At 36.7% G+C, this 22,539-nt stretch overlaps 1 protein-coding gene across 1 annotated transcript in view; it reads right to left on the reverse strand.

Annotated features, from left to right (window-relative positions):
- Positions 1-5,602, reverse strand: part of SGCZ (sarcoglycan zeta) — a 375,824-nt gene extending 370,222 nt beyond the window's left edge. The window contains exon 1 of the mRNA XM_007519946.2: positions 4,733-5,602. Coding sequence (XP_007520008.1) covers positions 4,733-4,927 — 195 coding nt within the window. The 5' untranslated portion in view covers positions 4,928-5,602. The remainder of the gene's footprint in view (positions 1-4,732) is intronic.
- Between the last annotated feature and the right edge of the window lie 16,937 nt (positions 5,603-22,539).

A 22,539-nucleotide genomic window follows, 5' to 3' on the forward strand; every position in this document is an offset into this window, starting at 1 on the left:
TCAGGCTACAAAATCAATGTACAAAAATCAGTAGCATTTCTTTATGCAAACACTAAATCTGAAGGAGAAGACATCCAGAAATCACTCCCATTTACTGTTTCAGCAAAATCAATCAAATACCTAGGAATAAAGTTGACCAAAGAAGTGAAACACTTGTATGGTGAAAACTATGAGTCGCTACTCCAGGAAATAGAAACTGATACCAAGAAATGGAAAGATATCCCATGCTCATGGATTGGAAGAATAAATATCATCAAAATGAATATTCTTCCCAGAGCCATATACAAATTTAATGCAATACCCATCAAAGTTCCACCAAGCTTCTTTAAGAGAATAGAACAAACATTACAGTCATTTATCTGGAACATGAAAACACCTAGAATTGCCAAAACCATCTTGAGGAAAAGAAACAGAAATGGAGGCATCACACTCCCAGACCTTAAACTATATTATAAAGCCATCATCATCAAAACAGCATGGTACTGGAACAAAAATAGGCACACAGACCAGTGGAACAGAATTGAAAGCCCAGAAATAAATCCCCACACCTATGGGCATCCAATCTTTGATAAGGGGGCCCAAAGGATTAAATGGAAAGAGGAGGCTCTCTTCAATGAATGGTGCTGGGAAAACTGGGTTGTAACATGCAGAAGAATGAAATTGAACCACTTTATCTCACCAGAAACAAAATCAACTCCAAATGGATCAAAGACCTAGAAGTCAGAGCAGAAACAATCAAATACTTAGAGGAAAACATTGGTATAACACTTTCCCACCTAAACCTCAAGGACATCTTTGATGAATAAAACCCAATTGCAAGGAAGACTAAAGCAGAAACAAACCAATGGGACTAGATCAAATTGAAAAGCTTCTGCACATCCAAAGAAACTATTAAGCAAACAGAGAGACCCCTCAGAATGGGAGAAGAGCTTCACATGCCATACATCAGACAAGAAACTAATCACCAAAATATATAAAGAGCTCAGCAAACTTAGCACCAAAAAAGCAAATGACCCCATCCAAAAATGGGCAGAGGATATGAACAGAACATTCACTACAGAGGAGATCCAAAAGGCTAACAAACATGAAAAATTGTTCCAGGTCACTGATTGTCAGAGAAATGCAAATTAAGACAACACTAAGATACCACCTCACTCCTGTAAGAATGGCATACATCAAAAAGGACAGCAGCAAAAAATGCTGGAGAGGATGTGGGGACAGAGGAACCCTTTTACATTGCTGGTGGGAATGTAAATTGGTACAGCCTCTGTGGAGAGCAGTCTGGAAAACTCTCAGAAGGCTAGACATGGACCTTCCATATGATCCAGTAATTCCTCTCCTGGGGATATACCCCAAGGACTCCATAACACCCAACCATAAAGAGGTGTGTACTCCTATGTTCATAGCAGCACAATTCATAATAGCTAAAACCTGGAAGCAACCCAGGTGCCCAACAACAGATGAGTGGCTGAGAAAGCTGTGGTATATATACACAATGGAATACTATGCAGCTATCAAGAACAATGAACCCACTTTCTCTGACCCATCTTGGACAGAGCTAGAAGGAATTATGTTAAGTGAACTAAGTCAGAAAGATAAAGATGAGTATGGGCTGATCCCACTCATCAACAGAAGTTGAGAAAGAAGAAAAGAAAGGGAAACTAAAAGCAGGACCTGTCAAATTGTAAGTATGGCACCAAAGTAAAAGCCCTGTGGTGAGGGGGTAGACATGCAGCTTCCTGGGACAGTGGGGGGTGGGAATGGGTGGGAGAGATGGGTCACAGTCTTTTGGTGGTGGGAATGGTGTTTATGTACACTCCTAGCAAAATGTAGACATATAAATCAGTAGTTAATTAATATGAGAGAGGGAAAATCAATTGTATGTCTCAAAGTTTTTCAATACACAAACTGAATCTTTTTAATGTATAGGCTGTGTATTTGATATGCAGACTCTCTCAAAAGCCTAGACCAAGTAGATTAGAAGCATCCAATAGCACAGCTATATACAAGATACTGGATTCTGTACAGCAAACCCTAACAAAAGGACTTTTCAAAGTTAACCCAATTACCAAATAATGTGATGATAACATTAACTATCGATTGTCTTTTTGAACCCTAAGACAGCAGGAACCTCACATCTGCACTATAGAGACCCTACTTCCCCTAGTCCTGGAACCCTTTGATAGGGCCCACTTTCCCGTATGCCTCTCCATACCAATCCATACCAAATAATATTGCATCCGCCGATCATTGCCTAACCAACGCAACGATTGCCACCTCAACATGCTTCACCTCAGACTGTGTCCAGAGACTTCACTTGTGGAATGACAACCCTTCAGCTTCATTACTCGGGTGAGACCTTTCCTTTTATAGTACACTCTAATTTCATCTCAGGTGATTCACTTTCTAACAAAGTCCCATAACCTAGATGTACACCAGTTTCTGTGAGAGAGAGCTTATGTTCACACGTATCCATAAACTACTGCAAAATATATACCTGAAAGCAGAAGTACACTAGAGTTTGCATTGAGTACCTCCCTATCACTTCCTCTCCACTATTCCAAGCTTTGGGGCCATGATTGCTCAACAATTTGTTTGGCTTCGTATGTTAACTCTCTTTTCAATCACCAGGTTCCAGATGCCACCAGCATGCTGGCCAGGCTTCCCTGGATTGAAGACCCCACCAATGTGTCCTGGAGCTCAGCTTCCCCAGAGACACACCCTACTAGGGAAAGAGAGAGGCAGACTGGGAGTATGGGCTGACCAGTCAATGCCCATGTTCAACGGGGAAGCAATTACAGAAGCCAGACCTTCTACCTTCTGCAACCCTCAATGACCCTGGGTCCATGCTCCCAGAGAGATAGAGAATGGGAAAGCTATCAGGGGAGGGGGTGGGTTATGGAGATTGGGTGCTGGGAATTGTGTGGAGTTGTACCCCTCCTACCCTATGGTTTTGTTAATTAATCCTTTCTTAAATAAAAAAATAAAATAAAATAAATTAATTAAAAAAAGAGAAAAATTAGGATGAAAGAGAATGTATCCAAATCTGCTTATTAATAAGGTTAACAACTACAATAGAATAAAAAAACATAAGTATATATACATATTCATATATATATATATATATATATATATAGTCTTTTCTGTGTGATAAACAAGTCGCTCATGAAGTTCAGATACTAGTTAGTGAAAATAGAATACAGCTAAGCAAAACATAAAGACTAGAGGTAGAATTAGAGATGCCCCTATTTTCAAGTAATGCTGGCCTGGCAGGAAGGGGGTTTGACTGAGTCTACTCTTGGGACAAATGCATTCTGGTGTATTACCAGACAGTCTCACAAAGCTACATTTGCCTATATCTCTCACCACCAATCATGAAGAACTTGACAGAACTGGATCCAGGACACAAGCCATGCACCTATTTCCAGGACACTATTTTTCTCTTGAATTCTGTGAGTTACCAAGTTCTAATCATTTTTGTTTTTATTTTCTCATTTTGATGACTATACCTCAAGTTTTTGCACTGTTTAAAAGAAGAGCACTGACTCAACTCATATTTTTTTCCACAAGCATATGCTGTTTTTTGTTGTTGTTGTTGTTGTTGTTGTTACACCATGTACACAATTGTGATACTTCATCTCTGGAAATTTGAACCACCTGTCTTCTCAGGTTACTGTGTACAGTTTTGATGTTCTACACTATGGGCAGATGCTAGCTTCATTTTTCTCTTTTGAGATTGTTCAAATTAAAGTTAGGAGGGTGTTCATAAAATTAAAAAAGAAACTACTCTTGTTTAATCAATATAAAACACAGCAAAATATTAAAAAAGCAGAGCAATATAGGAATATCAAGATCAATGAAGTTGACTGGCCAGTAAATGCATGTATCTTGAGGGATGTAGCATGCTAAAGAACAGTAGGAACCTACTCAGAAAGTGAAAATAACTGTTTGAATGTGAAGATGTCTGAGGCTTCTAAATATAAACAGAACAACTTTAAATTAGGGTAGAGACCCTTAAGAATTTACTTATACAATAGAAAATGAGTTAGACTAAACTTTGCTGAAGTAGCTATTTTTCCCAACTGTTATGCTAATAGCTTAATTGCACATGTTTAATAAACTGAAGTAAAATTAATCAATGAATTACATAATAATTATTAATTTTCATAAGAGTGGATAATTTCTGGGATTTTTTTTGGTTGTTACTATTGTTCTATTTACCACTTTTGTGCTCTGAAAGTATGAAATTACCACATGACAACAATTATACATTATCAGTCCACATAAAACAGGAGAAATATCAGAGTTCAGATTTGATTATGCAGTATGTTATATAGAAAGTATACATGGAAATGAATACTTTATATGTACCATTTTAAAGGTATTTGTAATTTCTGTCATTATGCTTACGTGAGTCTTATTTCTTAGACTGCCAAGTATAGTAAGCAGTATTCATGCTCATTAGCTAAATGTTATTTAATTTTCTAATGAATCAATGTGCTATGCTGTCTTATCTAATTTTTCCATGTATCAATAGCAGGTGGTTATACCATTTACATCTCATGAATAAACATTGTATGTAGGCCTAAAGTAATTTATGATATCTTTTGGAATTCAAGGTCACATACTTGCAAAGTTTAAGATGAATAACTTTTACCTGAAGAAACAAAATATCAGAACGATGTCATCTTTGAACTAAAAGCAATTGATGTAAAGTCATGTTGGTACTTACCACAGTGAAATTCATAACTTTCAATATCCATATTGTCATGGCTAAGTTAACTATCATGGTAACCAACAGCAGAAGGACAAAGAAGTATAAGCACCTCTTTCGCCATCCATAAATTCCCACGGGATAAAGCTGTGCATTTTCAGCCCTTGGCAAGTTATTTTGTTGTGTTGCTAGTATGTATTGTTCTCGTGTCATCTGAAAAAAGAATAAAGAAAAGAAAAAAGAAAAAAAAAGAAAAAATATTCAAAAATAAAACCAACGATTTCTTTTAAATCAAAAGACACAGCAAGAGTAACAGATAATGAACACTGAAATAATTACTGATGTGTATTTAAAAGTGATTGTTACTCAATTAAAATGTAAAAAAATTCCTCTAATCTTTCTCATCAATGTTTTAAATCTATTTAAAAATCATTACATTTATAATAATCCATTATCTATAATCAGGTTTACAAACCCCCGGAATAAATTTTTAGCTCAGGAATCTCTGAATACACTCTATTTTACTTCCAGTTGTCTATAGCCCAACAATTCTGCACATATCCAAATTCCTGTTACAATAAGGTTTATTTTATTTATTTATTTATTTATTTATTTATGGAGAGATACCATCAGAATCAAAAGTTCTTTTGCACCTTATATAAAATTGCAACTTATACATTGGTTAATGCAATGCTTTTAAAATTTTTTTTTTAATTGAGGAGGAGGAGTAGATTACAGACAATCAAGGTGCTGTACATTTAGGTGCAAGCCCTCATCTAGGATATTTTACTCTTCTCCATCATACACTAGGACCCCAATGTACCTTTGCCTATTCCTTTCCCTCCTACCTCAGAAGCCTTTACTTTGGAGCAACACACCACACAAAGCCGAACTTTTACCTTGTGTTTTCCCTTACTGTTCTTGTTCTTAAGTTCTACCTATGAGTGTGATCATTTGATACTGATTCTTCCCTTTCTGGCTTTCCCTGTCACACTTAACATGGTACCTCCAAATTCTGACAAAGATATTGCAAAGGAGATGACCTCATTATTTAAAAAGGATATGATCTCATCATATATATATATATATATATATATAATATAAATATATAATTAATTTTTAGCCAGTCACTTGTTGTTGTTGGATATCTGGGTTGCATACTAATTTGGGTTATTTTATTCTAAAGGTTATTTTATTGAGGAAATAATGATATACAGTGCAGTTGTTGATACATGGGTACAGTTGCTCATCGCTGTATCATAAGTGTCTGCAAAACAATTTTTAAAAAATTGTTTATTTTTATTTGATAGGATAGAGAAAATTGAGAGAGAAAGGACATAAAGAGAAGAGAAGGGAGAGAGAGAAGTGAGATAGGAAGAGAGAGAGAGGACAGAAAGAGAGAGAGAGAAAGAGAGAGAAACAGAGAGAGGGAGAGAGAGAGGGAGAGGAAGAGGGAGAGGGAGAGGGAGAGGGAGAGGGAGAGGGAGAGGGAGAGGGAGAGGGAGAAGGTATGTATGTGGGTTGCTTCCAAATTTGGACTATGATTGTGATGAATATATATAAACTTTTTTCCTTTGAATAAGTATTTTGCATATTCCCTCAGGAAAGAAACTGCCAGGTTTTAGAGCTTGTCCATTTCTAGTGTTATGAGGAATATTTAGGCTGTTTTCCCACAGGGATTGAATCAATTCACATTCCCAACAGAATTATAACTAGATTTCTTTTTCCCACATTCTTGCTAACACTTGTTTTCTCTGTCCTTTCTAATATTTTATATGCTCACAGGTATAATATGGTATCTCATTATTATCTTTATTTGCATTTGTCTGATAATGAGTGAATTTGAGCATTTGTTCATATGTCTTTTAGTCCTCTAATCCCTTCCTGGGTGAAGTCCATTTTTTAATCCATGCCCATTTTTCTCTGAATATTAAAGACTTTTATTTTTGATGTTAATAGTTATCTAATAATTATCAACATGACTGTAAAATAACAGGGGTTCAATTCCACACTTCCCACCACCAGAGTTACATGTCCCATCCCCTCCACTGAAAGTTTCCCTATTCTTTATCCCTCTCTGGGAGTATGGAGCAAAATTCTTTATGAGATGCAGACGGTGGAAAGTCTGGCTTCTAACTGCTTCTCCATTGGACATGGATGTTGGAAGGTTGATCCATACTCCCAGCCTGTTTCTATCTTTCCCTAAAGGTGTAGGGCTCTGGAGAGGTGAAACCTCAGGACATACTGGTAAGGTTGTCTGCCCAGGGAAGTCAGGATGGAATCACAATACGTTCTACAATTTGGTGCTCCCGTGCCTACTTTTTAACAGGGCTGTTGTGTTATTGCTAAGTTTAGTGACTTTTTTTTTTTTTTTTACATATTTTGGTTATTAGACCCATGTCTGACATGTGGTATATAAAGTACTTCTCCCATACTGAAGGGTGCCTTTCTGTTTGGTGATATTTCCTCTGTTGTTCAGAAGCTTTTAAGTTTAATACAATCCCATTGCTTATCATTTTTTCCACTTACTGTTGGACTTGAGTCTTCAATGTCATTATCAGAAACATATATTATAAAATGTTCTGCCAGTGTTTTCTTTTATGTCTTATGGACTAGTATTCATATATTTGGTCCATCTGACTTTTTAATATTTATTTATTTACTTATTTATTTATTTACCAGAGCACTGGTCAGCTCAGGTTTACAGTGGTGCAGGGGATTGAACCTGGAACTTCAAAGCCTCAGTCATCACAGTCTGTTTGCATACCCATTATGCTATCTACCCCTGTCCTTAAAAAAAAATTTTTATTTCTTTTTTTTTAATATTTATTTATTTATTCCCTTTTGTTGCCCTTGTTGTTTTATTGTTGTAGTTATTATTGTTGTTGTCATTGTTGGATAGGACAGAGAGAAATGGAGAGAGGAGGGGAAGACAGAGAGGAGGCGAGAAAGATAGACACCTGCAGACCTGCTTCACCACCTGTGAAGTGACTCCCCTGCAGGTGGGGAGCCGGGGTTTGAACCGGGATCCTTATGCCGGTCCTTGTGCTTTGTGCCACCTGCGCTTAACCTGCTGCGCTACAGCCCGACTCCCTAAAAATTTTTTTATACTTATTTATTTTCCCTTTTGTTGTCCGTGGTTTTTTTTTTATTGTTATAGCTCTTATTGTTGTTATTGTTGTCATCATTTTTAGATAGGACAGAGAGCAATGGAGAGAGGAGGGGAAGACAGAGAGAGGAGAGAAAGTCAGACACCTGCAGAACTGCTTCACCACTTATGAAGTGACTCCCCTGCAGGTGGGGAGCGGAGGGCTGGAACCAGCATCCTTATGCAGGTCCTTGCACTTTGCACCACCTGTGCTTAACCCGCTGCACTACTGCCCAACTCCCCATTTGACTTTTGTATAGTGACATATAATGATCCAGTTTAATTTTTCTGTATGTTTAAACCCAATTTTCCCAACATCATCTGCTGAAGAAGCTTTCCTTTCTTCATTTAATATTTGGGGGTGTCCCTTGTAAAAAGTACTAGTCCATAGTTATAAAGCTTATTTATGAGCTCTCAATTCTATTCCACTGGTCTCTGTGTCTGTTTCTTTTGTTTTTAATTTTATTTATTCATTAATGGAAAAGATGGGAGGAGAGTGAAAGAACCAGACATCACTCTGGTACATGTGCTGCCAGGGACTGAACTCACGACCCCATGAGAATCCAATGCCCCATCCACTGTGCCACCTCCAAGACCACATTCTTTGTCTGTTTTTCATCCAGTACTACACAGTTTTGATAACAATAATCCTGAAATATAACTTGTGGTCATGAAGTGTGATACCGCCATTTTTGCCAATTTTTTCTAGGATTATTTTAGGTATGCTAGCTATTTTTTTGTCCCAGATAAATTTAAAAAAAAAAGAAACTTCTTTTTATTATTTTAAGTATTTTTTCCCCTCCAGGGTTATCGTGGGGGCTCAGTTCTGGCACTAAGAATCCACTTCTCCTGGCCTCTATTTTTCCTTTTTTTTTTTTTTTTTAATATGATAGGAGAGAGAAAATGAGAGGGGCTGGGGAAGATAGAGAGGGGGAAATATGGATAGATACCTGAAGACTTGTTTCACAGCTTATAACATGACACAGCAACCAGTACCCCCAGATAGGGAGTCAGGGGTTCAAATAGGGATCCTTGCACTTTGTATTATGTGTGCTTAATCCAGTGTGCTACAGCCCAGTCCTCTTTTAAGTATTATTTTATTGAGGAGTTAATGAGTTACACTAAAGCTGTTGACACATGGGACAGTGTCTAAGCTCCCCATAGTAGGTGTCTGCAAAAGCCTCTCAAACTTCTACTTAAGACATTTCCACTAGCATGTACCAGAACCAAATACTTTTCTGATTTCATTCTGTTCTAATGAAATTTGGTGGGGTCTTGATAGGGAATTCACTAAATTTGTATAAGTTTTGAGTAGGATGGTCATTTTGATTAAGTCTTCCAATTCATGAGCACAGTATATCTTTTCATCTTGTATAGGTTTTTTATTTCCTTGAATAGTGATTTTTAGTGTATAAGCCTCTAACCTCTTCTGTTAAGTTACTCCTAGATACATGATTGTTTTTTCAGCTACAGGAAGTAGATACAATTTCCATATTTCTTCCTCCTCTAGCTTGGTTTTTTCATAGAGCAATGCCATTTATTTTTCTATTGATTTTGTAAGTCTGCCACCTTACTATGTTGTTTAGTATTTTTCAGGAGTACTCTACTAGATCCATGTTAGTTTTCTACATCTACTAGTCTACTATTATGTCATCTGCATGTGGTTACAGTTTTACTTCTCCCCGTCTGTATCCCTTTAATTTCTTTCTCTTGAATAGCTGCTATGGATAGGACCTCCAACACTCTGTTGATTAGTTATGATGTTAGTAGGCAACCCTGGCTTATACCTGATCAGGAAGAATGTTTACAATTATTACCCTTGAGTATGATTGATTCTAGTTACTCTATATTGATTTGACTAGTTTGAGACATTTTGCACCTATCCACATTAATTTAATGTCTTGATAATGGAATAATGTTGAATTTTATCAAAGTCTTTCTCTTCATCTATTGAACAAATCATTTTTAAAAAAAGGGTGTTACAGTGTTTCTTGGTAATATAAAAATTAGAATCATGTTATTTCACAAAAGAAGTTCACTGTTTATATGATACAGTATAGAATTATTAATAAAAAGTGAAAGGATGTCTATTGAGTACATTTTTGGGATAACATTACTTACTTGAAAAATGAAAATATTAAATTTACAAAATGTAATATTCTCTAGGACAACATTGCTTTTTAATATTTTATTTATTTATTTTGAATAGAGACAGAGAGAAATTGAGAGGGTAGGGCGAGATAGATACTCCTAGCACTACTTCACTACTCACCACCCCACCCCACCCCGTCGCAGATGGAAACTGGGGATTTGAATCTAAGTCTTTGCACACTATAACATGGGGGCTCATCCAGTTTTGCCTCACCTGGCAATATTGTTTAGTTTACTTCTTGGTAATTTTTTTCCTGAGATCCTCACTTCTTGGTTATACCAATTAAATATTAATAAACCAAAGAATTAATGGTGAGCAAAGCATATCAAAATAAATCATTAATAAAAATAACATTATCTAAGGTTTATAAAATGCAAGTAACATAAAACATATAATATTAAATTAGGTTTAATTATGTGCACTAAATTTAATGTGCACTAAATCAATCCTACTCTGAAGCAAATATTTAACTAAATATTGAAAAATGCAAAGTTACTTATTTAGCTTATCTCATTTTGTTTTAATTTTTAAGTTGTAACTTCACATTGTATTTGGACAGTAATATTATTTTCACTAATATTTATAATTAAAGTGTGTTATAGTTAATTAGATTATGTTTGTAATGTATAAAGCGGTGTGGAATGAATTAGGAGTCCCAGGAATATTACATAATAAAATACAACTTATTTCATAATATAAAGAATTATCTCTTTACACATTGCTATTATGACTAAGTTAATATGTAATATTTACTTAAAACTAGGCTTAACCAGATTAATAAATTAGAGATAGTTCTTTATAAGATACCAATTTCGAGGAGAGATTGCAGTCTACTTTATGTTATGCAAAACAAGTCTTTTAAGAGGTGACAACATTACATGGAGATTTACTTTGCTTGAGAATTAGGGTGGAGATTTTATAGTGTTGACGTGGCTATAACTATAATGCAGAAAGTGTATTATAAAACCATGTCAACATGATCTTGTAGATCATCAAAACTGAAAAGATGAAGAAAGGAAAAAAAGTAGAACACAGCTTTATACAGAGAAAGAGAATGCAGAAGTCTGATTACAATTGACTAAAAATTAGGATGTCTTTTCTTATCGATCTTATCTATAAATAGTTGAAACCCAAATGTTATGACTTTTCATGGCATACAATGCCTTTAAAGTATATTAAAATAAGGGAGTTGGGTGGTAGCGCAGTGGGTTAAGTGTAAGTGTTGCGAAGCTCAAAGACCTGCAGTTGGAGCCCCTGGCTGCCCACCTGCAGAGGCTTTGCTTCACAGGCATTGAAGCAGGTCTGCAGGTGTCTTTCTCTATTCCTCTTTGTCTTCCCCTCCTCTCTCGATTTCTCTCTGTCCTATCTAACAATGACAACATCATAACAACAACAATAGTAACTACAACAACAATAAAAAAAAGGGCAACAAAAGGGAAAGTAAATAGAAAAATTTTTCTTCTTTTTTTCATATTTATTTTATTTATTTATTCCCTTTTGTTGCCCTTGTTGTTTTATTGTTGTAGTTATTATTGTTGTTGTCATTGTTGGATAGGACAGAGAGAAATGGAGAGAGGAGGGGAAGACAGAGAGGAGGAAAGAAAGATAGACACCTGCAGACCTGCTTCACCGCCTGTGAAGTGACTCCCCTGCAGGTGGGGTTCGAACCGGGATCCTAATGCCGGTCCTTGTGCTTTGCGCCACCTGCGCTTAACCCGCTGCGTTACAGCCCGACTCCCGAAAAATATTTTTAAAAAGTATATTGAAATAAACATATATTAAATATTTCTACAGCTCTGAATTCTCAGGCATATGTTCAAATATAGCTCTCATCTTGGTCCTAAATCCAGTTTCTATTCTAGAACATTGTATTTATATAAATTCTACTTAAACATGAAGGTGAAATCAATTTGTATTACAAAAGAAATCAAAACTTAGTAAGTCTCTGAATAAGCACTAATTACAAAGAAAATAATCTTTCAGATATAAGATTTTTCTCTATTGTTTTTTGAAATGCAAGAGATTTGGTAAATGTATCAAATATCTCTATTCATTTAATAAAACAACTGGCATAACAAAAGAAGCAGAGAAAAGATTGTCAAGAAATCTTAAGAACAATTTATCTAATTAAAGTTGTCACTATCACATATAGAAATTCAAGGGGCTGGGTGGTGGTGCACCTGGTTGAGTGCACGTGTAAGAGTGTACAAGGATCAGGGTTTGAACCACCAGTCCCCACCTGCATGGAGAAGTTTCATGAGTGATGAAGCAGAGCTACAGGTATATCTTTGTCTCTCTTCCTCTATCAGCCTCTTTCCATGGGAAAAGAGAAATTTCCCATGAGTGGTCATCCCACTTCCAGTTATCTTGTCCATCTCCAAAACTCTCTCCCTTTACACTGTCTGAACTGGAAGATGCTTTGAAGAGGGTTAAACCGGGAACAGCTGCTGGCTATGATAACATCACCCCAGAACTCATTCTTAACCTGGGTCCCATGGCAAAGAAGTGGCTCGCTTCATTCCTGTCCCACATCTTGGAATCTGAGTCTATGCCCAAAGTTTGGTGTCGTGCGAAGATTATAGCGGTTTTGAAACCAAAGAAAGACCCAACACTGGCCGCCAGCTATAGACCAATTTCTCTCCTCTCCATGTGTTACAAACTCCTTGAGAGGCTGCTTCTGTCACGTATTTCTCATCTTACAGAGAAATTCCTATCACCTGCACAAGCTGGTTTCCGCCCAAGAAGATCTACCTGCGAACAAGCCCTGGTTCTCTCAACTTACATTGAAAATGGATTCCAGAAGAATTTAAAGACGGGTGCTGTCTTTGTTGATCTCACAGCAGCCTATGACACGGTCTGGCACCGTGGTCTCCTAGTCAAGATCTCAAGATGCCTGCCTCCATGGGTGGCCAACACTATATCGTTTCTTCTCCAAAACAGAAGATTCCGGGTGCATCTGGGTGACAAGTCTAGCAGATGGAGACTTGTCTCAAGTGGCCTTCCCCAGGGCTCTGTTCTGGCTCCTACGCTATTTAATATTTACATCAATGACCTTCCAGAAACTTCTTCAAGGAAGTTCATCTACGCCGATGACATCTGCTCTGCAACTCAGGCATCCAAGTTCGACATCCTCGAGGAAACACTCACGAAAGACATGTCTCTGATATCTGATTACTGTAAAAAATGGCGACTAATCCCTAGCACTGCAAAAACGGTATCATCTGTTTTCCATCTACACCATGCCTCGGCCTCACGTGAGCTTAATGTGCAGCTTGGCGATACGAGAATCCGGCATGAAGCCCAGCCAGTCTATCTTGGCGTTACTCTCGATCGCACTCTGTCATTTCACGAACATCTCAGAAAAACTGCAGCAAAGGTGGGCGCGAGGAATAACATCATTGCAAGACTGGCCAGCTCCTCATGGGGCGCGAGCACTTCCACACTACGATCATCATCTCTGGCATTATGCTATTCCACTGCAGAATACTGTGCCCCAGTATGGTTCCGTAGCCCCCATGTCCACTTGGTCGATTCCAAATTATATTCCTCCATGAGGATAATTTCTGGAACCATCCGTTTCCACCCCGGTTCCATGGCTGCCAGTTCTTAGCAACATCGCCCCGCCAGATATTCGTCGGATGCGGCATCATCTAAGTTCATTTCCCTCGTCTATGCTCGACCGGACCTGCCAATATACGCAGATATCTTCGCCCACCCTGTCCAACACTTGACGTCTCGTCACCCAATCTGGTCCCCTATGCCTACACTGAACTTCTCTGTTCCAGACTCTTGGAAACAGAGTTGGCAGTCAGCTGAGGTAAAGAACAAACACCTCATCACAGACCCCTGCAAGCGTCAACCCGGCTTTGACCTAGCACGTTATGATTGGGCCCTCCTCAATCGCTATTGAACAGGCCATGGCCGGTGCTCCGCAATGTTCCATCGCTGGGGAGCCAGAGACGACCCGAACTGCCCCTGCGGCTACAGACAGACTATGACCCACATAGTCAACGACTGCCACCTCTCCAGATTCAAAGGAGGTCTTGAAACTTTACATCAGGCTCAACCTGATGCTGTTGACTGGCTATGGAAGAAGGGCAAATACTAGAAGAAGAAGAAGCCTGTTCCCTCTTGATTTCTGGATGTCTCTATCCAATAAATAAATAAATATAATGCCAAAAAATTAAAAAATAGAAATTCAATGGTATTTCTTAACATGAGTTTGACATCATTACCTTGTAAACCTTATTAAGAGAGTATCCAATCTACAAAAAGATAAGATCAGAATTTTCTTCTAAAATACTTTCTTTTTATAACTCTTATTGTCTTTCAAGATGCAAAATATTTCACTGATTGTTACCTTGTTTTGATAATAATAACAGAAAAAAAATAAAAATATACAACTTTAAGAGAACAAGCAAACTATTTGTATAGCTAAAACTTTTACCTAAAATGTTAAAGTAATGATCCATTTTAAATTTTAATTAGGATCCTGTTCATCTTTGTTTTTTTAAATTATCTTTTATTTATTGGATAGAGACATCCAGAAATTGAGAGGAAGAGGGGCTAGATAGATAGAGAGAGAGAGAGACAGACAGACAGACAGACAGATAGACAGACCTGCAGTACTGCTTCACCACTTGTGAAGCTTTCCCTATGCAGATGGGGACTGGGGGCTTGAATATGGGTCCTTGTGTATTGTAATATATGCACATAACCAGGTGAGCCACCACTCGGCCCCCTGTTCATCTTTGTTTTACAATTCTATTTCATACAATTTTTATGTCAACAAATCAATAATAAGAGTCCATAACTTCTAAAGCCCTGTAATTTTAGTTAATAGTAAAGAAGTTTTTATTTTTTCTAGAAACAGAAGGGAAGGGGTAACTTATATTTAGATTTTATTCTTTTTTATGTGTCTAATCTTTCATATGATTTTAAAATCACAGTGACATGAATAAATTTTCATCAAGATATGAGATTGATGAGGTATGTATAATCAAACAGAATTAGAGCTTATACATTTTTCAGTATTTTTTCTCCATTAGCATGAAAATGTTTTTTTATTTTCCATTTTTATTTGTTTATTATTGTATAGAGATAGAAACTGAGAGGGGAGTGGGAGACAGAGAGGGAGAGAGAAGGGGAGACACCTACAGCCATGCTTCACCACTAGTGAAGCTTCCCTTCTACAGGTGGGGACTAGGGCCTTGAATACAGGTTCTTGTGCATTGTAATGTGAGTGCTTAACCAGCTATGCCATCACCTGGCCCCAAAAGCTAATTTTTACAAAGGATTATTTTATGGAGTAAATTTAATAACAAAGCACATGATGGTCAGATGAAAATGAATTAATCTGGATGGACCTGTTAATGGTTTTCACATTTCTGTGTATTATGAGAATATATCAAATATCAAATACTATTGATATTATTTAATATTAGAAGTTGATATCAAGTATCAATGTCCTGAATATGACAAATACAGAAGTAATACATAAACATAGAATACACATTAGTGATAGATGGCATTCCAGTGAATATATATATATATATATATATATATATATATATATATATATAGTAGGTGAACTTTGAAAATGGATAAAATAAACTGTCTCCTGAAAGATATGCACCTTAGATGATACTATTGAATAAAATTGCAAAAATCTTCTAAGGAAAGAGATAAAGGAAATCTGAGCATTTTATGGTCCTATCGTAGGCAGATGCACAGAACATGAAAAATGAGTTAATGACATTTTGGCGGTAGACAAGGAATATAAATGCAATTTTAAAATATTTATTTATTTATTTATTTATTCCCCTTTGTTGACCTTGTTGTTTCTTATTGTTGTAGTTACTATTATTGGCATCATTGTTGGGTAGGACAGAGAGAAATGGAGAGAGGAGGTGAAGATAGAGAGGGGGAGAGAAAGATAGACACCTGCAGACCTGCTTCACCACTTGTGAATCAACTCCCCTGAAGCTGGGGAGCCGGGGACTCAAACCAGGATCCTTACACTGGTCCTTGAGCTTTGTGCCATGTGTGCTTAACCTGTTGAGCTACTGCTGGACTTCCAGAAATGCAAATTTTAAAGAGGTGTTGCATATCATTGCCTAAATAAAAAGAAAAAATGAGGAAGTGGATGTGGGGGGGGGAGAAAGAAAGGAATGGAATTTATATGATAATATCTAATGTGGTAATGCAGGCTTAGAAAGGAGGTCAGTACAAATCTAACTGGAAGACAGGAGACAGAGAATTGAAAAGGAGCACAATTAATATGGGAACAAAAATTGAGTTGATAATGCTGGGATCAGGAATAAATTTGCACTCCTGTCATTCTGGTTACTAAGACAAAAGATAATCAGGCAACAGGAATCTATAAAGTGGAGGTAACACAGATAAATTATCATTTTCATAATTCATTCATTCAGCATAAAAAGATATTCTAATTTATATTAATATATCAACTATGAAAATAGCTGTATTGTTACAATTCCAAGTTCCTCATTGATGGAAATGTGGTAATAAGGCAAATATTTTTGAGCACACTTCTACAGAGGGTCCATTTTCACACACTTGCTCTGTTTAGGTTTCAGTGGATGAGACCTAGAGTGCTAGTATGTGTTCATTACCATCTCCTTTCAAACCCTGATGAATTCCCTTCTATCAATGCAGTGGAGTAAAGCATGCAAATATATATAGGTGTGGTATCTTTCTGCAAAGGCAGGAAAGACTGAAATAAGAGTATACCTCTGCTAATAGTTTTGAGAATAGAGAAATAAGAGAAGATACCAAGGAAGATTACAGTGCATAAAAATAATTGCCTTCAATTGATACTGGCTTTATTAAAGGTTCAAAATAAAAACTTTCTATTGCCACTATTGTCACAAATGTTTCACTGCTCGGGGAAGACTTTTTCAAATAGGAAAAGACAAAAACAGATGTGAGAGTCAGGAAAAGTGTACTGAGCACAGAAGCTTTCTTCAATGCAAGGGGCGGGGGACATCCAGGATCTAGCATATGACAAAGCGGGTGCACTATCCAAGTGAGCTATTTTTGACATTTCCTAAATTAAACTTAAGAATGAAATGCACTCCTTTACATTTTGTATGAAATATTTTTTGTAAAGATAACTAAGTCACCCAGTTACAGTTACGTGTTTCTATCTTCATGACCCTGATAGATGTGTGGTGGTTGAACAACATCAAATGACAGCAAGAAAGGAAAAGTGTGCAAGTGATTTGGGGAGGGGTAAATAAAAGCTTATTAAAATTGTGTTTTAACAAAAAAAATAGAAAGACTCTCAATATTTACTTGATGAAAGAGGAAAAATTAAATAGAACAGAAAGTTAGTTGAAGTCCAGATTGAGAAATCATCCTCTTTGGAACTATTTTGACTAAGTTGCCAATATGATACTAAAGCTGAAGAGAGAGAAAAAAATTGTATGAAAAGATTAAAAGATTTTACCACCAGAACTGTCTCTGGGACTTGGTACTTGAATGAGCATTTCATCTCTCTCAGAGGCCAATTTATGTTTGATAGAGAAGAGAGAGAGAGAGAGAGAATAAGAGAGAGAGAGAATAAAACAGAGAGAGAGAGAGAGAATGAGAGAAAGAGACAGAGACAGACCTGGACAAAGCTCCACCATTTGTGAATTTTTCCCATGCAGGTGAAAACCAGAGGCTTAAACCTGGTTCCTCATGCATGGCAATATGTGTGCTCTGTCAGGTGTACCACCCCCTGCCCCCCAACAATTTTAATCGTTTTAAACTAACAAAAAATTTGCAACACTATTCACATAAATATTTTTTGCAGAGGTATAAATATAATGCCTGGGAGGAAATAAAAGTACTTATCTTACTCATTTGACTTATTAAAATTAAAATATTAACTGACTAATTTCCACTCAGAACTGTTTCTTGTGTTCCTTGTCATGGAAAGAATGAACACAAAGGAAAAGCCTATGCCTTCTGGAAAGTAAACTAGTTAATCTGGGAAACTACGTTTAACTTCTAGTGGAAATAGCACTTAACATACTTCGGTTTCAACATGCAAAATCCTGTGACCATATAAGTTGACTTTCAGTTCCCAAACCTGCAACCTCGTCACTGAAAGTAGCTCTTTTTCCAGAAAAAGTGATAAATGATGTTGGTGTCACTATTCATTAATGTTGATCATGTCAGATTTTACACTAAGTTGCCTGTCATTTGTTCAGATGAGCAATGAAACAAAATAGTCTAAATGCAGTCTCTGACATGTCACGCTAGAATCCTAGTTCAGTCATTTCCCCCCTATGTGTCTTAGTATAAGTCACTTAGCTTTCCTCTGACCCAGTTTCCTTGACTCTAAAATAAATATTGCTTTATGTAAGAGTAATATAGGAGTAAAAAGATAAAATATGTGAATGTCCTTTACTTTAAGAGGTAAAAATGCTGGGAGTCAGGCTGTAGCTCAGCGGGTTAAGCGCATGTGGCGCAAAGCACAATGACCCACATAAGGATCCCAGTTCGAACCCTGGCTCCCCACCTGCAGGAGAGTCGCTTCATAGGCAGTGAAGCAGGTCTGCAGGTGTCTAACTTACTCTCCCCTCTCTGTCTTCCCCTCCTCTCTCCATTTCTCTCTGTCCTATCCAACAATGACATCAATAACAACAACAATAATAACTACAACAGTGAAACAAGGGCAACAAAAGGGAATATATTTTTAAAAAGAGGTAAAAATGCTTACTTTTAATATTTACCTTTCACCTCTTAACTAGTGGTTCCCTACTTAAGTGCAGTGTTAGTATTTGTATTGAAATTAATTTAAGAGACACTATTGAAATATAATTTTTAAAAGAAAATGTCTCTAGTGTATCCATGATATGGTGTAAACTTTATACAACAAAAAGTTTTGTCATCAGTTGACAGCAAATGAGTCTCTAAAGACCTACTCATGTTGAGAGATACTGAAAACAATACGGTAAAGTTCCCTTACCACAGCAATTGAAACTTCTCCCTATCTATTATACTTAATTCTCAAAGGCTTGTTCTAACTTGATAGCAGCTAAATTTTGCTATTACAGAAAAATAGAGTGAAATATTTTTGCAGTGGGTTTATGGAAAATGCTGTAGTCAGACTTTACAACCTGCAAAAGAAGCAGCTTAGCACCTGAAATAAATAATTAAATGAGTAAATAAATAAAATAAAAAGATTTCCAAGTCAAACAGACTGTCTCTTAAGATAGACAATAGAAAAGTATTCAAGTCAAGCCAGCCATAAAAAAGTAACCCGAATAGGCATTAAGAATGGAAATGCATCCCCAGATGAATACAGGTTTTATAAAAATATGAACACTTAAGGATAGATTTTTTCAATGACCTATATTAGCCTATTTTATACACACTATAGAATCTAAAAGTAAGCATATTTATATAGCAAATAATTTCTCAGTATGGAATTGGATGAAAACTCAAACAGATAGGTATTTATTTAGGTTGAAACTTAGAATTAGCTTCCCAATACTAAAGTAATTCAATCTTCAGCATTCAGATTCCCACATACAATCTTACAGCCCTAAGGCAGTTTTGAAGGAGGCTCAGAATTCTTTGCCCACTTAGAAGTATATCAGTGGTAAAATGAAAAATAGTTGTAGACACAAATGATACTATGAGACAAAATATGAAAAGCCTGTTGCTAAGTACTGCTACATCTACCCTAAAGGAGGAAAGGGCAAATATTTAAGGACTTTTTTTTTTTTGCTAGAAACATGGTTGGAAATTAACTGGAAAAGTGGAAATCTCATGCTATTTAAAAAATTGGGGATGGACAGGAAAACATTTGAAGAACAACAGTGAAAAAAATACATAATTATATTTTATTCTAATTAGCAGGGAAACTTAATAAGAACAAGAGTGAGGGAGTATGGCTCCCATAGCCTTGTTGATGAATGAAAACTGCTAATTATGAAAAAAATCAGACAAATTTTCTGTATAGATAAATTTTAGTTTAACATTTTGACAAACTTTGCTACATTTCATCATAATTGAAACTGTTTATAGCGCAGTTAAATTTGCTTTGATGTCGATGTAAGATTTTCAGTGTGAAATGAATTATTATGTAATTTATTCTAGGGGGCAGGAGATAGCTAAATCATCAGCACATACATCTTTGCATGCACAAGGACCTGGCTATGGAGTCTCTAGTCAGTACATGTGATCACCATGTGAAGAGGCAACTTCATGAGCAGTAGAATAGTGCTATGATGTCTCTCTTTCTCTTGCTGTCATTCAGCCTATGAAAAGGGAGAGAGAGACCACTAGGTGGCTGGGTGGTGATGCACCTGATTGAGCAGCCATGTCACAATGCACAAGGACCTGGGTTTGAGTCCATAGTTCCCACCTGCAGGGGTAAAGCTTTGCAAGATGTGAAGCAGGTTTCAGGTGTTTCTCTGTCTCTCTTCCTCTCTCTTCCTTCCTTCCTCCTCAATTGCTAGCTTTTTCGAACCAATAAATATGTAAACATAAACAATAATAATAATAACCTCTAGTAGCAATGGAGATGCACAGTTATGAAGCCCCAAAGAAAACTCTGGTGGAAAAATATGAAAGCAGTCAGTTCTGTTTTTGAGTTATCATGCTTTGGTAAGTGAAAAAAAAAAGTAGAGATTAAAATGAAATGTTAGTGGTCAGAAAGATGACATTGTCACCTCCCTACCCAGTTTTGAACCCTGATACCACATGGAAGGTGCTATAGCAACGGGGAAAGCTTTGGTCGTGTGGTATCACCTTCTTTGTCTCTATTTATGTCTCTCTATCTAAATGAAAAAAGGTGGCCCATAAAGACAAAATAGCAAATGCACGAGGTAGTTTCTAACAAAAAAGTGATGTGTCATTAAGTTAGTATGTTCTGTTTGATATTAATTAGACGAAGATAATCGTACAGGATAAACATCTAGCCCAAAAAAGTTTTAATTCTTGTATTCCTAGCACTTTTAAATGTTGATTACATGAATGAAGGTAGCATTTTGTCCAATAATTAATAAATTAACTTTCTTATATTATGTACATTTCAAAAGGGAAAGCAACAATTAGATACACTTTGGTAAAACAAGCTAACATGACAATTCAACTGGAAGGGTCCCTACTTTCTCACTAGACTGGTAAAAACCTTAGTGTTGTGTTATCTTTCTTTCTGTCATTGTTTCTCTTTATGTGAAAAAGTCAGTCTGGAGTGGTGAAGCCCATGTGGCAGAAATAACAAAAAAGTAAAGGTAGGAGAGATATGAATATCAGTTCAACTCTAGTTCCAAGAAGGTGAGACAGAAAAAGACATCTGAAATGGGCTGGGCAGTGGTCCACCTAGTTGAGAAACACATGTTACAATGCATATGGAACTAAGTTCAAGTCCCCAGTCCCCACTTGCAGTGTGGAAGTTTCAGGAATGGTGAAGCAATGCTGTAGGTATCTCCTCTCTCCCTATCTCCCCTTAACTTCTCAATTTCTTTCTGTTCTATCAAATAAATAAATTTAGTAAAAAAGAAAAAAACATGTATTTAATATAGATTTACAAAATTATGGGATAGCAGAGGTATAATTCCACACTGTTCCTATAATCAGAGTTCTGTGTCCCCATGCCCTTCATTTGAAAAGCTCAGTAGTTCTCCCAAAATCACATAAATGGGTTGACTATTATTTCTATGACTAAGATGGTAAGATATAAAACAGGATGAAGTGTTTAATAAAAAGGAAATAAAAGGGAGGAATGAAGTAGATGAGATTAGGGATCCTGGAGTGGAAAGAAATAAGGAAGTCTATTTTAGGTATGTTGCTAGGGGGCTATGACTTTAATGTTTTCAAAAAGATGTCTGAAGAGTTACCATGAAGTATGGATATCTATGGGCAGATCTCTTTAGAAGTTCTGGAGAGGTGTATCATGGGGGCTGATTCTCGTGCTCTGCTTCATCCACTGGATCTTAACAGGTAGTGACACTGTTTGCCTCTTAATAGGTAGAAACAGGACAGGAAATAAAGGAGCTCTTCAGCTATCATTACCCAAACTAACTTGAGTCAGGCACATGTACATTATGAGTAGAACTTGCCTTTTTGGAAAATAATAAAGAAAGTAAAGAAAAAGATTGTGATAACACTTTACCCATTTGTTTTATATATCAGCATCTTTTCAGTGGTGGTAAAACCTAAATAATAGGGCCAATGAAATAGTTCATTGGAATAGTGTGTTGCTTTGCCATGTGCATGACTCAGGATCAAGCCAGGCCCTCACTGCATTGAAGGAAGCTTCAGTACTGTGATCTCTTTCACTCTCTCTTGCTGCCTCCAATTAAAACAAACAAATGTTAGCTGTTCTTCATAGTGGGGTAGCCTTTTTAAGGATGTATATTTTATTGTTTTTATTATTATCTTTATTTATTTGATAGAGACAGCCAGAAATTGAACGGGAAGGGGGGTGACAGAGAGGGAGGGAGATGGTTCAAGCTCCTCTGCTCCCCACCTGCAGGGGGGCCATTTCATAAGCAGGAAGCA

Source organism: Erinaceus europaeus, chromosome 2 (genome assembly GCF_950295315.1).
Source record: "Erinaceus europaeus chromosome 2, mEriEur2.1, whole genome shotgun sequence".
NCBI classification, from domain to species: domain Eukaryota; kingdom Metazoa; phylum Chordata; class Mammalia; order Eulipotyphla; family Erinaceidae; genus Erinaceus; species Erinaceus europaeus.